Here is a 17,989-nt window from a genome sequence, read left to right as displayed (position 1 = left end):
CATAATCACAGATTCTAGAGATTTGGACAGGGACATCTTGGGTAGCCCCTGTTCGGCCTACAGAGCCAAAGAGAAAACATCTCTGGGCAGTCAGCACGAACATGCTATGGGGCTGACACAGCTGGCATTGCCTGACCATTGCCCACAACTTCTCTAAAATCCATCAGTTAGCCATGCCCAGACTGTTGTTGATTAATGCACCTTTTCTACTGGAAAAGCTTTGCATGATCTGAGTGCAAGCTAGAGAACCTGGGTACGCTGCAGGGCCCCGGCCACTCTCCCTGGATTTGGAGCTCGGCCATGCTCCCTGTTCTAGTTCTGCAGCCAGGGAGAGCCCCATGGCCCATGTAGTTCCTGACTCCCAAGGACCTGTACAGTGGCTAGGAGGCTTAGTGGCCCCGGGCTGGGAGAAGAAGAGCAAGCAAGCTCTGAGGTCTACAGGAGGCCACCCATCTCGGCTTCTTGAAAAATAGTAACTCATTAAGTCAGTCCTCGGCAGGGTGGAACAGCTTCGGAAATTTGAGGAACTGGGTTGCCGGTGCTGGAGGAGGGTCGGGAAGCCATAGTGAGGCCTTCCTCTAAGAGTCCCTCGCACAGGCCTGCTCTCCCCTCCTTGGAGGAAGGACAGGGAGGTTCCAGGGCACATGAAGGCTGCCCTCTTTGGTGCCCCTTCCAAACTTTGTTGGGGGCAGGCGTATCCGACTCTTATTGAGATAGGTGGAATGAGTTTGCGATTAATATGGAAAATGAATAGCTGCACTCCAAATGGGCTCACTGGGAGAGTTGTGGAGCCCACAGAGCATTAATGTGTTGGCGCATTATTGGTGCTAATCACTTAAAATGTGTGCCTTTATTAGAGCTTTAATGAGAGCCACTTAAACTGTGCATTAAAAAGAGGAACTGCAGAGAGGCCGGCGGGCCAGGCGGCAGGCAGCCATAACTCTAATTGAAATGCTTTTAGTGCAGGGGAAAGTTGCAGGATCTGGTAATCTTTGCACTTTTCAGAAGCTTGCCATTGTGTCCTCGCAGCCAGGCTCCGTCTGCCAGCCCAGAAAGCAGCAAAGCCCACCCTTCCCATGTCAGCCTGTGCATGGGCCATGTGCTTTGCACACATATGTGCACACACACAATAATGTGTCCTCTTTAACTAATGACACATCAAAAGTGTGTATCTCGGTCTGGGCCAGCTTCCAAAAGGGTCCTTGGGCCGACTGTGCCACAGGATCAGTCCTGGAGGCCAGTGGATGCTCGGGCGCATTCTACGCCTCATCCTCACTGATTTCTCGTGGTGGCCCTTCTTTGCCACCTCTTGGTACTGGTTTGCTGTGAGGAGCCCAGCTGCCTTCTGGTAGAATTCTAGAACTTGCGTTTCTTTAGCTACAGGATGCAGATGTCATTGATTTAAGTTCGGCCAACAGGTGGTTTTGGTTAAACAGAGTTTCTGAGCAGGTAGAGCTGATGGTCTAAGTTCCATTTGTTTATAAGTATTACCCTAAGTTACCTACATGGGATGTAGTCCTGGACAGAAAGCATGCCCACATGCAAGCTTTGTACGAGAGGGTAAGGGACCTGAGCTGTGGACACAGCCAAGGACTAGAGGCCTCAAGTGGGTCGGTTGATAGCCTGAGCCTCTGTCTCCTGACCTGCCCAGTGGCTATGGGGACTACATGTGCAAAGAGCCAAGAGCAGAGTCCGGGCAACTCGAGTGGCCTCCTTTTTGTGGCAGACTCAGTCATGGTGTGTGTGGTGGGGAGTGCACCATTCCTCACCTATCACGGCTTGTTTGATTCTAGAACGTTAGCTTCTGTGTCCCATCTCTTAGGCTGTGCTCTCAGGTGGCTGAGTGACCACGTGGATGCAGCGCAGTTGGTCATTTGGAGGGGAAGTCTCTGTGCAGCCACGCCACACCCCGTGCCTCCTGTGTGACCATACATGTGTGCCGTGGGTATGTGCCCTGTCACACAGACAGCCCTGGCTTGTCTTCTGTTCCATTTTCACTAAATGAAGGCCAGAGAGTGTCACCATTGCTGTCACTAGCAGGCACATGGCTGTGTGATAGGGTCCGTTTTTTTGGTTCCCTTGGAGCTGCAGGCTTAAGCTCTAGGCTCTAACAAGAGGAAGGAGCTGCCCCGAAAGAGTTGTCCTGGCCCAGGCCCGTCTTGGCCCTTACACTGATGCCTGTTTTTTCACTCCAGGGTTCTTCCCCGGGAGCTCCCAGGGCTGCGATGCCTTCCTGCGGCACAAGATGACCCTTATCTCGCCCATCATCCTCAAGAAGTACGGGATTCCGTTCAGCCGGGTATGTAGGAGCTGCTCCAGGAGGGGCTTCTGGAGCCTCAGACCTAGGGCACCACAAACATCCCAGGAAACTGGCTTTTTAACTCTCAAGAATGTTCTAGAACAAGGGCAAGCCAGGGAAGGGCCACATTGGCTGGACAGTCAACCTCCAATTCTTCCTGGTGGAGGATAATGGAATAGGGGAGAATCCAGTGGGGCCTTGATTTTCCCTCCCATCCCCTCCTAAAACCAAACCCAAACCCAAACCCAAACCCAAACCCAACCAAAAACTAAACTTCAGCCAGGTTTGGCCAGTGGGTTGTCTCTCTGCAGGGTCCTGCGGGGTCCGGGTTGGAGAATGGAGGGACAATTCCTGCAGACTTTCCAGGAAGCTACGGAAGACCCCAAGGCCCGGGGCACGTCCCTCTTCTCCCCAGTGGGGGCCGGTTTCCTACCTCCTCCTTCACCCTTGACCTCTGGCCCTGACCACAGCCCAGGACAGATGGCCTTGAGAGAATGAGTACCTGTTTATAAATGAACTATCTGGGTCTCCCTTGAAGGGGAACCTAAACTCATTTACTTTACTGCTCCATGGGGTGAAGGCCTATGATGAATAGGCCTAAAGCCAGGGGACCTGGTTGGCAGAGAACCTACTGCCCTGTGAAGGTCAGGTGGTGGGGGGTGAGCACCTGAGGGCCGCCAGTGGGTCTCAAGGGCACCTGGGGGTGGAGGTGGCTCTGACCTGGGGTCAGGCTCCCCAGCTGTGCATTCCAGGCAGTTCCTTCTTGAAGGACAGGCCTCCTGAGCAGCAAAGTCTAGGCTTGCATCCCCAATCCGTCCTGGAAAGAATCGTGTGCTGGGAGCCTTCCAGATAGGCCTGAGAGCCTGGGGAGGGGGGTCCTGTGGGAGCCTGGGTTCCAAAGACTCCGCCAGAATGACTTGTCAGGGACAGCGGCCAGTTCCGAGATCGGACCCTCGTGCCTCGCTTTCACCTGAGTGTCAGCTCATCAGAAATTGCTTCTGATACTCCAGTTGCGCCACCAGCAGTGTTAGTGCTCGGGTCTGGGATTCGCTCTTTCTGCGGGGCCTCGACCAAGAAGCGACTCCCAGCCATCGCTTGGTCATCAAGTCACAGGCTGTTTTGCTCTGAGAAATGCAGGTTTTGCATTTCTTCTCTTCTGTCTTCGGTCAGAGCACCCTTTGTTCCCAAGAAGCTCACGGACAGATCCCAGCATTGCTCCCCTGTGGCTTGTCAAGAACGTTCTCCAAATCGGTGCCTCCTGGACAGGGGTGCAGGGGTTGGTGGGCGGGACCCCTTTTCCCTCCTGTGGCCAGCAGGGCTCGGGCCTTTGTCTCTAGGCTCCGTGGATGCCCTGTCAGGGTTCGATGTGCGCCCCTGATCTGAGTTCCTGGTGGTCTCTGAAGGAGTGATCCCACACTCTGCTTATAAATCTTTGTAGCGGTATTTACCTCTAGGAGAAAAGGCAGATCAATAGCAAGCTTTTTAAGAATTAAAAGTGTGTATTTCTGGAATCTGCCATTGAGTTCCTCATTTACTCTGTGCGTGCTTGCACAAGAAACCAAATTCTGGGCTTTCCCCATGAGTGGCACTGGGGGCTGGCGCTCCCTTCACTCCTTATCACTTTGCTGCTCAGACTATCCATCATCCCCAGTGCCTTCTAATTTACTGTCGGGATAATGTTGATGGCAGTGACACAGAGGACGGACACTGTGGGCTTGAAACGAAGCCACTGGGACGTAGATTTTCTGATGGGAACATAATCTTCTTGTCTTAACTGAGCGCCTTTTCTGTTCTAGGCCTTGATTTATGGTGGGGGGTCAGGCCAGGGAAACTAAGCCCCAAAGTCAGCCTGAGCCTGGAGTGGGGGCACCTCCCTCACACTTGGGGTTGGTTGTCAGGCGTGGCATCCCTGGCACCTGGCTGTGCCCCCAGGAGGCTCTGTACTCGAGCAACATGGAGCCCTGCCCTGGTGGCGAGAAGGGGGGCGGGCATGCAAGTCAGTGGTAGAGGAAAAGTGAGATAGTGCTTTCCAGGATCTGCCCAAATAAAGTAAGGAAGTCAGTAATTGTGTTAAAAAATCGGAGCTCTGAGTCCTATGGCAGAAGCTGGCCCAGAGAACCCTGGCCGTGGATGGGGCGGTGGGAACCTTGGGGATACACTAGTTTCACTCCCCCCATCTCCTGTGGCATGCTTCATTCCCCACACAGCTGTCACTTGGACAGGAATTTAAAAATATAACTTAATGCACACTGACTTCCCTTGATTGGTACATTCATTATTTGAAAAGAAAAATATCTTAATGTTCTTAAGGGCTGGCTTTTCTCCAGGCTGTGTCAGTTTTGATTGATTTTTGACTCTGTGGTTGGCTTCTGGAAGTCTCCCCCCATCCCTCCTGCTACCCATTCTCCCCCAACCAGGATTTGACGTCTCACTGGTACTTAAACGAATCCAGTGATTTCTGCTCATCTCTCTGGGGAGTAAGTAAAGATCAGCAGGCCTGAAAACCTACAAATCAACAATAAAGAGATGAACTTTGAGATAAATAGGGAGTGGCGAAGTCTTGAACAGATTTCACACAAGGAGACATACGCACAAACCAACATGGTATGACTTTCTGTGGATTTCAGAGAAAGGTGACCAAAGCCAAGAGGAGATCCCACTGCACATGGCCAGGCGCAGAGAGGGGAGCAGAGGGAACTCTCACCCTCTATGGGTGAGGGTGTGAATGGGCAACCTCTGTGGGAAAGCAATTGGCAGTTTCTTGGACATGTGGCCATGTACCTGCCCTGAGACCTGGAGGCCTCTCTTTCAGATCTCCTTGTTCAAAAGACATGCAGACTATGTCTGTGAGAAGACTGGCCCACAGGCATTCCCAGCAGCTCTACTCACCAAAGCCCCAAAGTCTGTCTATAGGAGAATGAGCACTAGTGATACATCCCCGCCACAGAATTCCCTCTAGGAACAAAAAGGAGAGAAAGACTGATGTGCACGTGGGTTAAATGAATCTCAAAGAGCAAAGAGGCCAGACACCAAAGTGCAGGCTGTCTGATTCTGTTTACGTGAAACCCTAGAAAGAAACGTGACCCGTGGTGCAGAAAGCACACTGACTTGAACGGTACCGGGGCACTTCAGTTCCCCGGGTACGTGACATGCTCTGTTTCTGTCTGGGGTGGTGGTTACTCAGACTCTGCACAAGCTGTGTTCTGTGCCTTCTACTGACTGTAAGTCAAAGGAAAGATAGGCTTCCCCAACTTCAGAGAGCTGCTCCCATGCCACCAGCCCCAGCTTCCACAAGTCCCGGAGAGGGAGTGCTAATGATCCGCACTATTGTTTGTGGTCTGTCTTTGGGCACAATCATCTCTTGGAGTAGCTTGATTGATGGGCACAGTGCAGCAGAGTGGCAGGGGGTAGTGATGGTGGTCATGGGAAGTGTTCCCTCCCTGGATGGGGGGGATGAGGCTGCAGGCCCACCTTTTCCTCCAGGTTTCAAGTGGTGGTTTCAGAAGCATCAATTTGGAGTCATTGTGGGCCCCACCCGTCACTCATGCCCAGGTCCTGGGGTTGGAGTCTCTGTTCCAGTGTCTGGTTGTCCAGACCATTTGAATAGGTCTAGAAACATCAGCTCTCTCTTTAGAGATCTGACCTTGACATTGTTTCCCTGCACATGCTGATGTGTTTCTTCAGTCTCTTTGACTTCATCTGGAGGGCCCCACCTCTTGGAATAGAGAGGACAGATTCTGTGCTTATGTTGGTGAGGGGACTGAGGTCATCTTGGGGCAGGTCACTGCATTGTGCTTATGCTCCGTCTTCACTCAGAAGCTCTGCAGCTGCCATCAGTGTTGTCTGTCCCCCTAATGTGTGGGAACATCCCACAGTGGGCAGGAAATGTGACGTGGCCACCTTCCTCCAAAATGGGAGACCCTTTCCCCTCACCGAAAATAAGTGCCTAGAATGGTAGCACCCAGCAGTCCCTGTGTGTCTGCAGTTCACCCCTCTTAGGAGTGCTAACTGTTGTCACCTCGGGGCTCCAGCTGGGCTGTGGTGAGCAGGGGCTGGTAGTGAGCTGTTGACCTGGCTGCCGCCATACCTACTTTATCAGCCTCCTGGGAAGTTGGCTGGAGTTTTTGAAGTTAGGTAGAGCCGCCTCTTACTTGGCAGACTGTTGGCTCCTGAAGTCAACGGACCCCTGGCACTCACTGGGAACTCCTCCAGCCCACATCCCCCTTCTGTGTTCCTTGGTGACTCCAGGTGATCTTTGCCACCAGCCTGTCCCTGTCCTGGGCCAGGTGTGACTTCTGGTCCACGAGCCACGCACAAACCCTTCTAACTCTGGGCCCCCCTCACCTGTCAGCCCCCTCACCTGTCCAACTCTTCTTCCTCAGATCACGCAGGAGGCCGGGGAGTTCATGATCACCTTTCCCTACGGCTACCATGCCGGCTTCAATCACGGATTCAACTGTGCTGAGTCTACCAATTTTGCCACCCTGAGGTGGATTGATTACGGCAAGGTGGCTACTCAGGTAAGTGCCCTCAGACACAGTGAAGGACTCTAAAAAGGGGGCTGGTCCCTCACAGCTGGCTCTCTGGGGCCCAGGCCTCCGCAGTGGCTGGGGGCCCAGACTTCCTATCTGGGTTTGTTTCTGGGATCTCAGTGAACTCATCCCCAGAACATTTGTTGCCTAGAAGAATGGGGACGAGCCCTGAGTGGGATAGGTATATGTGTGGGAGATAGAGCCTGGGCGGGCCTGGGGCCAGGAAGCTCCCCTGGGGCTTCCTGGAGGAACCCCGACATGGCAGACCCTGCACTGTCTGGGCCTGAGGGCTGCCTGCTGTGTCGCCACCATGGGAGGGTACTGAAAAGTGGGGAGACTCTGATTTTTTTCCCAGTAATTTGCCATTCTTGGTCTCCAAGGGCTGATTGTCAGCCAAAAGATGTGACATCTGAACTGAGTGCATGTTCTCAAATTCCTCTTGCTCTGAGTGCACCTGTCTTTGTGGTTTTGATTGATAGCTTGGAGGGTATAGCAAGTCTATGAAGCTGTTGAATGTGGGGCTGGGTCGTGCCTGCCTCATCTTCCTCTTGCTTATCTCCCTCTGGTGGCTTTGGGGGTCCGGGTGATAGCATATATATAATGCTAATGACCTGCAGGCCTACCCAGTCAAGTTGGGGATGACAGGACCTTGGAGGGAGAAGCAGGAAAGAGGACTCTCGGGCCATAGCAGGCCCAGCTGTTTCTCAGCGGCCAGTGCCAGGGGCCTTCCTCGAAGGATTGCCACTGCCGCCGTTGATGCTGATCTCGCCTGCCCCAGAGGAAGACGGCAGACTTCTCCCATCAGGGTGAATTCGTGCCAGTCTGGCCTAGCTCATGGGTTTCAGCCCCTTCTGGCCCTCTGTCTCCATGACAAAGACAAGGCAGCCATTTGTGGGCCTTTCCCTCTGGCACTGAGCACATGGAAATGTGGAGAAGCCACTCCAGCTGGGTGAAAAATGGGGCATTTTTTGCCAGCCTCTGAGACTTTGGAGTCTTGGGTTCTGCCACAAAATCACTTAGTTGTTCCCAGTCAGGGCACAGGGGCAGGACAGACCGTGTGGTCACTGTGGACGAAGTATACCTGGAACCGAGACCCCCACCCATGTAGCATTTTCTAGACCTGAGACCTTTACAAAGAGGATCCGAGCTGTGATGTTCAGTACAGTGGCCACTGGCTACACGTGGGTGTCTGGTGTTGAGATGTGGCCCCATTGCATGGAGATGTGCTGGGAGGGCAAACACGCACAGTGTCTGAGACCCAGGTGTGACAAAAAACAGGAAATACCCACTAAACATCTGTTTATATTGGTTATGTAGCCTGATATTTTTGTATAGCTCGAGTTATACAAAATGTATCATTAAAGTGAATGTCACCTGTTTCTTTTTACTTTTTGAATGTGGCGACCACAGACACTAAGATTACAAAGGTGGCTTGCATTATATTTCTATTGGAAAGTGCTGTTTTAGATGAATCAGCTAGACTTTATTTTTCTAATTATCTTTTTCTAGCTTTACTATTTCAGCGGTTTAGAAAGGGAAATGGATTTTGTAGCAAGGAAGATAAGGGAGGTGCTTCCAGGATTTAAAAGCATTGAGCTTTTTATACTTCATTGAGAAAATCGTGGTGCGTCGGTCACAGAGACCGGGGGCATCACTGAAAGAGGAGACACGGACGTCAGGATTTGCCTGTTTGATGTAAAAGAGTAAATACCCGGGGCATGTGATTTTGTTGATTGCATTAAGTAGGGGCGCCGTGAATGCTAAGACTCAAGGCAGAGGGAATCCTCGGGACCTGCCTGTGCTGTGCCCTCCTGCCTCAGTGGGACTGGGGTGGAGCCATGAGCCCGGGGCCAGGCCTGTCCTGGGGAGGCTGTCAGAGTTGACACTGCGCAGGGCCAGTGGGGACTGCCCAGATATTAAAAGCTATTTTGGGTTTCACCCATGTTCACAAACAAGTGACATTTGGGAAGTACAGAGCCTTAAATTGGGCCTCCACGCTTACATTGCCAGGCGGCGTAGCGTGAAATTACTGAGCAAGCGGCCTGTGGCACTCAGAGTAAGCTGGGGTTCAGGGCAGGTGTCCAGGCACCGTGCAGGGCTCCCTCGGAGAGCGGGCCTGACTGCCCAGGCCCCTGCAGCAGGAAGGCAAGGGGTTCAGCCAGGGAATGACCACTGGCTACCAGGTGTCTGTGCGTGGCAGCCCTGGATGTCACCTCTCAGGCTTTGGGATGTTGAAAGGGGGCCGCTGTTCCTGACTCTTGCAAGCTCTGCTGCCCCTGTAACTAGTCCAGATTGCAGAGACCGCCAAGGCGCCTGGCCTTACAGATAACAAGCTGAGGCACATCAGAGGCAGGACCTCGGAGAGGCCAGGCCATCCTTCAGGTCGGCAGGCAATCACTCCCCACCCCACCAGCGAATAGGCGACATCTACTCATAAGGGCCCACTGGCTGCAGGAGCAGGGAACAGTGAGCAGACATTTAGTTTCCTCTGGATGGGAGTTTCTTCAGCCAAATACTCAAACCCAGTACCCAACGGCTCCTGTGAAAACCCACCCTAATCAAAGGGCAGCCCGTCTTCCTCACAGTTTCTGGACCACAAGTTCCCATCACTGCTGAGCTTCTTGGGCGTTGGTAGAGTGTGCAGGGGGCTGGGCCTCCATCTGGAGAGCTGGGCATCACTGGCAGTAAATAGCAGGGGCTCATATGTAATGATTCAGAACGCAGACCAGTCTGTTGGGTGAGCAGGAGGGGCCTGGAACCCCAGAGGAGGAGGTAGGGATTACTGGATGATTTTTACAGCTTCAGGGAAGGGGTTGGGATCATCCTGCCAGCTTCATCCATCAGCTACAGAGACTTGGAACTGATGAATACACATCGTTGAAAGTTAGAAAGTAAGGCAAGTAGAAAGAAGGGGAAACACACCTTGCATTTCTCCTCAGCCATGAAAAGGAGTGAGGCGCTGACACTCGCTACAACGTGGATGGGCCTTGGACACACGATGCTCAATGAGAAACGCCAGACACAGGCCACACCATGTGTGCTTCCATGTATGTGACACATCCAGAATAGGCGCATCTGCCATTGGTGGGCTGCTGGTGGGCCCAGAGGGGCAGCCTCTGCAGGGTGTCTGCCATCAGTGGGACGTGTGTGGCTTTTGATGTAGCATTCCTCCCTTTCAGTGAGCACATGGTGGCTTCACACATGGGGATGGTCATTGGGTCAGTAGTTGCGATAGTGGAAAATTTGTATGTGTGACCAGATTGGATGAACCCGTGGGATATTATGCACCCATGAAAAGGGGTTCACTAGATTTATTGGTATAGAAAGACGGATATGGCACTTTGGATGAATAAACAGGTTTTGGACCCTGAGATACAGTCCTATTTTGTGAATAGGATGGAGGTGAGGGCAAGGGAATTTGCCCAAATATTGGTAGATGTTAGGTATATATGGTGGAATTTGGCATGCCTTTAAAATATACACCAATTCTCAATATGTTTCTGTCTTTTTCTACAACTTAAAAAAGAAAAAGACAAGTGTAGCTTTGTAGGGTTAGGGTTGGAGTGATCTTAGCCCTTCCTAGGTCTTCCCCATAAACCCCTGCAGCCCCTTGAGGGGGAAGGGTTTTGTTGTTGTCATTGCTATTAGCGATCATTTGTTGGTTTGTTTTTAAAACGGGAATAAAAAGACAAGCTGAAACTACGAGGACCTAACAGCAAGGCCAGCCCTGGCTGCTTTGAGCCTGTCTTTCTTCTCCCCCATGCCCTGGTCTGGAGAGAGGGAAGCATAGAGCATCTGGTGCAAACCCAGCCCACTGAGCACCTTCCGTGTGCTTAGGAGGGGGTCCCAGAATGAACTAGGACTGCCGCCAGCAGGGAGAGGGTGAGAGTGCAGAGCTGACAGGCCCTGAGGGCCCAAGGGCTCTATGAGGGCTGAGGTCAGAGTAGATGTCCCTGAACCAGCCACACTCATCACCATGTGCCCCTGTGGTCACACGCTGCTACTTTTGTTTGATTTCGAGTGACCTTCTTCCTCAGAGCCACACCTCCTAGTGATAGCTTTCTCGCTGTTTGTCCCTGCCCGCCCCTCCCTCTGCCTCTGCCTCTGCCTCTGCCTCTGCCTCTGCCTCTGCCTCTGCCTCTGCCTCTCCCTCTCCGGTTTTACTGGTGTCAGCAACACGCATCAGTCTCTGACCCTGGGCCTTGTGACCTTGCGAGGACCAGAGAGAGGGAAAGAGACTTTGCTAAGGTCACAGCAGCAAGAGGGCCAGACCCTGAACATCTTTGGCCTTTCTCTGTCTCCCTCACCCCACTTGGGGGTCTGTGCCTATGCTGGGTGCAGGAGATACCTTCCCTGCCCTAAATGTCTCCCAAGCCAGTTGCCTCCTCCTAGTGGGTGTCCGGTGCTCAGCCAGGGTGTCTGGAGTGGCTTCTGGGGGCAGGGGTCACTTGATTCAGAGAACAATTCCTGGCACATGCTCAGATGGTGGCCTTTGTAGTGGGATTACCAATAGGGAGATCAAAGGGTTGCTTCATTCTCACTCAGGGAAAATAAAATGTGCACATACCAGCCCTTTTAGGACTGAACTCAAATTAGTCCTACAAAGCTGCACGCCTCGTTGGATTAGCATAGCATGGCCCTAGCTGCTTTCTAGGTGGGTGGTTCTGGGCAAAGCCTGACAAGACCTCTCCCCTCCTTCATGGGCTCTTGGCTGTGCTAAAAGAATTGCCTGCAGAATTAAACAGAGTGAGAGGGATTTAAAACCCAGTTTGCAAGGCCAGGAGCCTGGCTGCACTTAACTGGCTTTCCGACAGCTGTCTGGGCGCTGCCTGCTGAGTGCACAGCCTCCCTGGAAACATGAGCTCCCCGCAAGAGGCATCAAGCAGGGAGGACGTCTGGAGGTGGCCCTCACTCCCTCTACTCCTGAATCCAGGGTGGGAGCTTCTCCTAAAATCTCAGCCTGGGGTGCATCAACTTAATCACTTGTAAAATGTGAACCAAATTATTTCTGCTGCCTGCAAGAATGTGTGCCTTCTATTTGGTAACGATGCTGTCTGCTCCCGACTGCTAACCTGGAGCTCAGAGGCAGGTGGCAGAAGGTGAGGGTGGAGGTGGAGCTGGAGATGGACAGAGGAGCCTGGAACGGGCCTGTGCCCTGAGCCTCCAGGATCTAAGTTGCCTGCCTTGCCCACCTGCACTTTTGCGCCTCCCTGACCCTCTGATTTATGGGTTGGGTAGCCAGGGGTATGGGTTCCACAGTAAATTGCTGTGTGAAACCTGTGTCTTCTCTCATTCCTTACCCTAGGAATTCTTGTCACTGTCCCTGGTGGTTTGCTTGGAGCCTGTTCCCTCAGAAGCTCAGGGTGTTCTAACACCCACAGTGGTGCAGGGAGGGCCAGGGCTGAGACTGCGGGGGAGCCTAGGAGTCTGGCCTTGGAGCCAGCACCCCCTACCCTGCTCGGTTTCATTTTGGAAACAAACTCCATGTTCTAGAGCGGCCATTGACAGCAGGTGGGATCCACTGAGGAAGAGTGGGTCTCAGGCAGGGTTTCCCCATGGCACTGTGACATCAGGGTCCAGTTGTTCTCTGGGGTAGGCATCATGGGCACTGTGGGGGGTTGAGCAGCATCCCTGGTTCCCACCCACTCAATGCAAGGAGAACCCCCAGTGTGACAGCCACAGGTGTCCCAGAAATTGCCTAGTGTCTCCTGGGGGCGGAGTTGCTCTAGGCAAAGGCATTGGTCTAGGAGGGTGGGTCTAAGGCATGTTTTTCAGCCTATTTTGCATTATTTCTACTCCCTCACCCAAATCCTTTTACTCCATTTTCCCCTAATTGCCCCTAGTTTTAACACCATAGACTTGCTGTGTGTCTGCTTATGGGCTCTTTGTACATCTTGTGCTCTCTACACAAGGGAGAAAGCAGTGCTGCCCCCGCTGAGGATGCACAGGAGGGTGGATCTTGGGGATGCCTTCATGGCCCCCGCTGGCTTGGCATGGGCAGGGCTGATCGCTTGGTGGGCTCCCCTGTGAAGCACCTTCTCCCCAGTCTGGAGGCTCTGAGGCCACAGAGGCCTGCTGCCCTGGCCCAGCCCTGGCGGGCCCAAGCTGGGGGCCTCTGGTCTCCGTCCTTCCTTTTCAGTGCCACTGTCCACACCCCCCCCGCCCCCGCCCCAGTTCCTGCTCCTCCATATGCTTTCTCCCCTGGCACAGCTCCACTGTGACAGGCTTCGAGTTCGTTCAGGCAGGAACACGTCACAGAGAATCACAAGTGTAATTGCAGCCCTCTCCCCTCCGTGATGACACATAGCAGCCTCTGTGTCATCGTGCGTGCTCCCGTGGCTTCTGTTCATTCCATCCCTGGTGGTGTGTGTGTCCTGAAGAGCAGCCTCACCCGTCTGTGGTTCTTTGGGAGCTGGATGGTCGGTGCTCTGACGGGCCTCCACTCTGCTCCTTGTCCTCCCTGGAACTTTGCAGCTTTCTTGTGGTGGGTGACAGAGAGATGTCTTCACCTCCTGTTGGCCCAGATCCCTCTCTCTCCCTCTACGCCTGTCCCTGTGTCTGGGACTGTCCCCGGGTTACAGGCAGCTGTGTTCAGACTTCCCATTTGCTTGGAGGGAGGGCTTCAGAAAGCCATGCTCTCCTCACCCCCAGGCATGTGGCCACACGGCACTGGGAGAAGGATGCTTGCTGGTGTGTGGTGTGCTCATGTCAGCGGGTCTGCTGCTCCTCATCATCACGGCTTTGCTGCTTTTCCTGATAGAACTGGCAGTCTCTCCCCCGTGGCTGACATTGGGACTGGGTCACTTTGGGGGGCCATCCTAGACAGTGTGAGGTGTTGAGCAGCATCCCTGGCACCCACCCACTTGACGCCAGTGGCACCCGCAATCATGGCAACCACAGATGTCCCAGATATCACCCCCTGTCCCCTGGGTGCAGAGTCACTAGGTGAGACCTCTTGGACTAGTGAGGTTCCTCAATGGGTAAGTTCTTCCTTCTGCACCCTCTTCTTTGCTGCCCAGGCCTCTGTTAGAGCTGTTAGCTGGTGAGCTCCAGGGAACAGAGGCCGCCTCTGGCTCAAAGGGAGGATCAAGGTATTTTCTAGGTGAAGGTGTGCTCTGGGTGGATGGGCTTCATGGGCAGATTGAGCATGTGGCCCCCTGTTCTGCCTCGTGCACTTGCCTCCATCCCCACCTACCTTTCAGGGGCTGTCCTGCTGAGGACAGAGTTTGTTTCTCGGCCTAAGTAAATACTGTGGTGATGGATGAGGTTTGTTATGAGGTCAGGCTGGATGGGGTCCCTTCTTGCTGGTGGTGATAGAACCTGGAGGAGAGGAAGGCTGAGTCTCAGCAGGAGAAGGGGGAGCCCAGAGATGAAGAGAGGCAAAGGAGTGGTGTGGCACTGGGGCCTGGCTCTGTCCTCTGAGCAGGCAGCTGCTGTTAGTGTTATAGGAAGACCTTGGAAGTGCCTGGCTCAGAGCTTCCTGGGCTTATTGTTGTTATTTTCATTGTGATGGTCATTGTCATCTGTGCAGAAAGGGTGGGAAGACAGTCACAGATAGGCAGAAGAACCTTCTTGGCTCTCCAGCTGTGGCCAGCCCACCAGGACAGGACTCAGGAAGAGGAAGGGAACAGGTTTTGAAGGACTGAGGTCATGCCTGCAGGCCCTAGTGAGGCCAGCAGAGACACACGGATGAGGCTTCCTTTATGTAGAAAGGGAAAGAGGGTGGCATTGGGGCTCTGGTCTCCTCAGGGGGCCTGTGTCCTGCCGTTTGAAGGTTCTCAAGATCTTGCCTGCTCCCTGGCTGTTGGGTCCTGGTGGCTGGCGGTAGAGTGGTGGGAAGCAGGCCCTGGGGCCAAGGACCAAGGGAGCCCCTGCTAGTACCTAATTGTTTTGTTTATGAAGCGCTTCTGAGAGCTTCCAGTGGATTTCCTAATGAACTGGTTTGTGGTGGCAGCTCTGCTGGAGGCTGGTAATCACATCAGAAACAGGGGGCCTGTGTCTGTGAACCCTCGGAACAGAGCAGATGCCACCTTCTTGGCTGGGTTTCTACCCCCATCTTTGTGTGGTTAACGCTTTGTGGTCTGAAGAGCCAGGTTATGCACCCCAGCCTTCACCCCAGTCGGCCATGGGACATATGTCCGTCACCCTCATTGTTTGACACGCACTCAGCAATCGTCCTGCAAGTCTGTGCTCAGCAGCTGGAAGGCGTGGAATGAGACTGACGGGGTACAGAGGAGGAGACGGATGGGGGCTAGGGTGCTGGAAGGATTTCTGACCCTAGAAAAAGCACTCAGAGCAAAAGGGACCCTGGGGCAGGGCAGCGAGAGGCAGGCCAGCAAGTGCTGCCAAGGAGGGGAGGGTCCAGTTGGCGCTGCCATGGAGCCCAGTGTGTTCATGTCCTGGGCCCCTGTCACAACATGCCATGAACTGGGGAGCTGGGCAGCAGCAGTTTGTCCCCTCCTGTCCTCCCTCCAAGGACTCCGGGGGATGGGGGGGCTCCCTCCTTCCTCTCCCCACTTCTGGGCATGGCTGGAAGTCCTTGATGTCACTTGGCTTGTAGACACATCTCTCTAATCTCTGCCTCTGTCGTTACATGACCCTCTCTCTGTGTAGCTGTCTCTCTTACAAGGACATCAGCTACTGCATTTAGAGCCCACCGCTAGTCCAGTAGAGCCTTACCTAAAGCAGTCTGCAGAGACCCTATTTTTAAATCAGGTCCCATTCTGAGGTCCCTGGTAGCCATGAATTTGGGAGCACTCTTCAGCCCTGTACCCCTGGGAGCACAAGGTCGGTGGGGGGTGGGGGAGTAGAGAGCAGAGTCCCTGAGGGGAAGGAGAGAAAGGGAGTGAGACTGCCCAGACGTAGGTGGGGTAGGATGGGGAGGAGGGACAGTTTGGGCCTGGTGTCAGGGCCGGTGTCCTGGGACTCTGCAGTAGAAGGGGTAGGGGATGCGGGGGAGCAAGTGGTAGGAGGTACGTATCCGGCGCACAGTGGGCCACTTAGCAGAGAGGAGGAAGGACCAGTGCCGGGCTGTGCTGTCCAACATTGGTGCTCTCCAACACTGGCAAGTCTGAAGTCACTCATTACGCATGCAGCCATTTAACTGTAAATTAATTAAAATGAAGTAAACTTAAATATTCTGGGCCTTAGTTACAACCGCAAGTTCTAGTTAAGAGCCACTTGGGCTAAGTGGTGACCACATCAAACAGCACAGGTACAGGACATTTCCCGTCCTCTCAGGCAGCTCAGCAGGACATCCAAGTGGAGGTGTCCTGGGCAGTGAATGGTCACAGGGTCTGCAGCTCCGTGGCCAGGGCCGGGAAGTGCTGATAGAGTGCAGGGGGCCTTTGGGTTTGGACGTATGGCCCTGCAGGTGACAGCGAGTTGTCAGCTGGGAGGCAAGCCCACGCCTGGCCTGCTCTCCTCCCGGCACTGCTGCTGCCCCCCTTCACCCCCACCCCAGCTGCCGTGGGGCTCACTGTTCCTGAGGGCCCCACCCCATGCACAGAGGGCACTTTCAGAGGCTGTTGGACCCTTTGGGCCCCATGCAGCTCTTTATGTCCTGCCTGGCTCCTGACTTAGGGCCAGAGCTGGTGCTGCTGTTCAGTCAGAAAGTAAGAGGGTCCCTGTAGCCAGATGCTCTTGGATTAATGATTTCACTGAACCACATTTAATAATTTTCTTTTTAGGCCTGTTACTGCACTTTCTCACTTTGTTATTTTATATGAACAAACTCTAATGTCTAGTCAGCCTTTTAGAAAAAGGTGGCCTTTGATTAAAGCTCAGTGCTATTTAAATTGAGGAAATGTGGCAGATAAGACCCCAGGGCTCCAAGGTAGCCCAGCCTCATCACTTTATTCTAGGCTCATCAGTTGTTATAGGGGCTGCCTGTGCGTCCCAGGAGCCCAGGACAGACCACTCAAAGCTCCCAACAAGGAGTATGTGGCATTCTTTTGATTGCTGTCAGTCCTGCTATGACACTCCCACCTTTCCTGAGGTAACCAGCCACCAGGGCCCTGGTGCCTCGGTGCTGCCAAGGGTCGAGGCCAGAGGGGAGTAGGGAGTGTGGAGCTGGGCACCCCTGCAGGAGGAAGGTTTGGAGCAGGGTTGGGCATTGGGCATGGGGGAGTGGGGTTGGGGGTTGGGCATGGGGGAAGGGCGTGGGGTTGGACATTGGGTGTGGGGGAGGGGAACAGGGTAGGAGGTAGGGCCAGGGGATTAAGGGCCTCCCACCTGCTGATCGAGACCTGCTTGTTGGGTGGCAGCCCACGAGTGGTGGTGAAGTGCTGTGTATGCCTCATGCTTAGAAATGTCAAGTAGTAAGATCCTCCGAGTTGTACTGGGCATTCACATTCATTCCTATGAAAAGGGTAAATTTGTTTTGCTTTCAAACCTGGAGAGGTGGAGTCCAGGCAGACAGTCCTTGGTTATAGTCCTGCAGTGGGGTCTGCAGTGGATGTCAGGGTCTTATGCTGGTGGCCGGTCACTCTGGGAGGTGCCCTGCCATGTGCCCTAAGCATGGGGAGCCCAGGTGCCATGGGCCTTCTGAGCCTACCCTCTGCCCTCCACCCTCCACAGCTGGGACAGCTCCAGCCGAGTGCTGCTGGGCCCCATGGGCCACCGGCTCTGAGCCAGACTACGTTCGATTTCTGTATTTCACACTTTGGAAAGAAGCATGACTTTCCCCGGCACCTTGCTCTGATAACCAGTGGCAGACCTCCACCCTACCCCATTTTCTCATTTTCCTCCCGCTCAGCAGCAGGTCCGGGGAGACCCTCGCACGGGTGTAGGGCTGTTTGATGTGTCAGTCTCCAGTCACAGGGCAGCAGCCTCCTGCCCTTGGCTTGGTGCTCAATTAGGCCCAGGGCCTCTAGACTTGGTGGTTGTAATTCTTGTCAGTTGGAAGTGACAAATGTGCATCTTGTGGAGCTTCTGGCTAGAGCTCTTAGGACCCCCAGCCTTCTGTATGAGTCTGTGACAGGCTTGAGCCCCTGGGGTCACATAGGCCAGTGCTTATGTGACAGGAGGCTCTGTGTGGGGGGCACCCTGTGTGGTGTAGGGAATGCCCTGGGCCCTGGGGTGGCCAGGGTTCAGCCCTGTGAGGCTCCAGCCATGCCAAACCCTGCCTGCCCCAACTGTCACCACTCTTCTCCCTTCC

At 53.9% G+C, this 17,989-nt stretch overlaps 1 protein-coding gene across 3 annotated transcripts in view; it reads left to right on the top strand.

Annotated features, from left to right (window-relative positions):
- The window catches only part of KDM4B (lysine demethylase 4B), a 126,673-nt gene that overhangs the window by 70,453 nt on the left and 38,231 nt on the right, over positions 1-17,989 (top strand). For all 3 annotated transcript variants that reach the window (XM_045830952.1, XM_045830949.1, XM_045830950.1), the window contains exons 8-9: positions 2,196-2,299; positions 6,682-6,819. In XM_045830952.1, the coding sequence (XP_045686908.1) occupies positions 2,196-2,299; positions 6,682-6,819 (242 nt within the window). The remainder of the gene's footprint in view (positions 1-2,195; positions 2,300-6,681; positions 6,820-17,989) is intronic.

This window comes from Phyllostomus hastatus, unplaced genomic scaffold, assembly GCF_019186645.2.
Source record: "Phyllostomus hastatus isolate PE091 unplaced genomic scaffold, TTU_PhHast_1.1 phas_contig_159, whole genome shotgun sequence".
NCBI lineage: Eukaryota > Metazoa > Chordata > Mammalia > Chiroptera > Phyllostomidae > Phyllostomus > Phyllostomus hastatus.
This window is presented reverse-complemented; position numbering and strand designations above follow the sequence as displayed.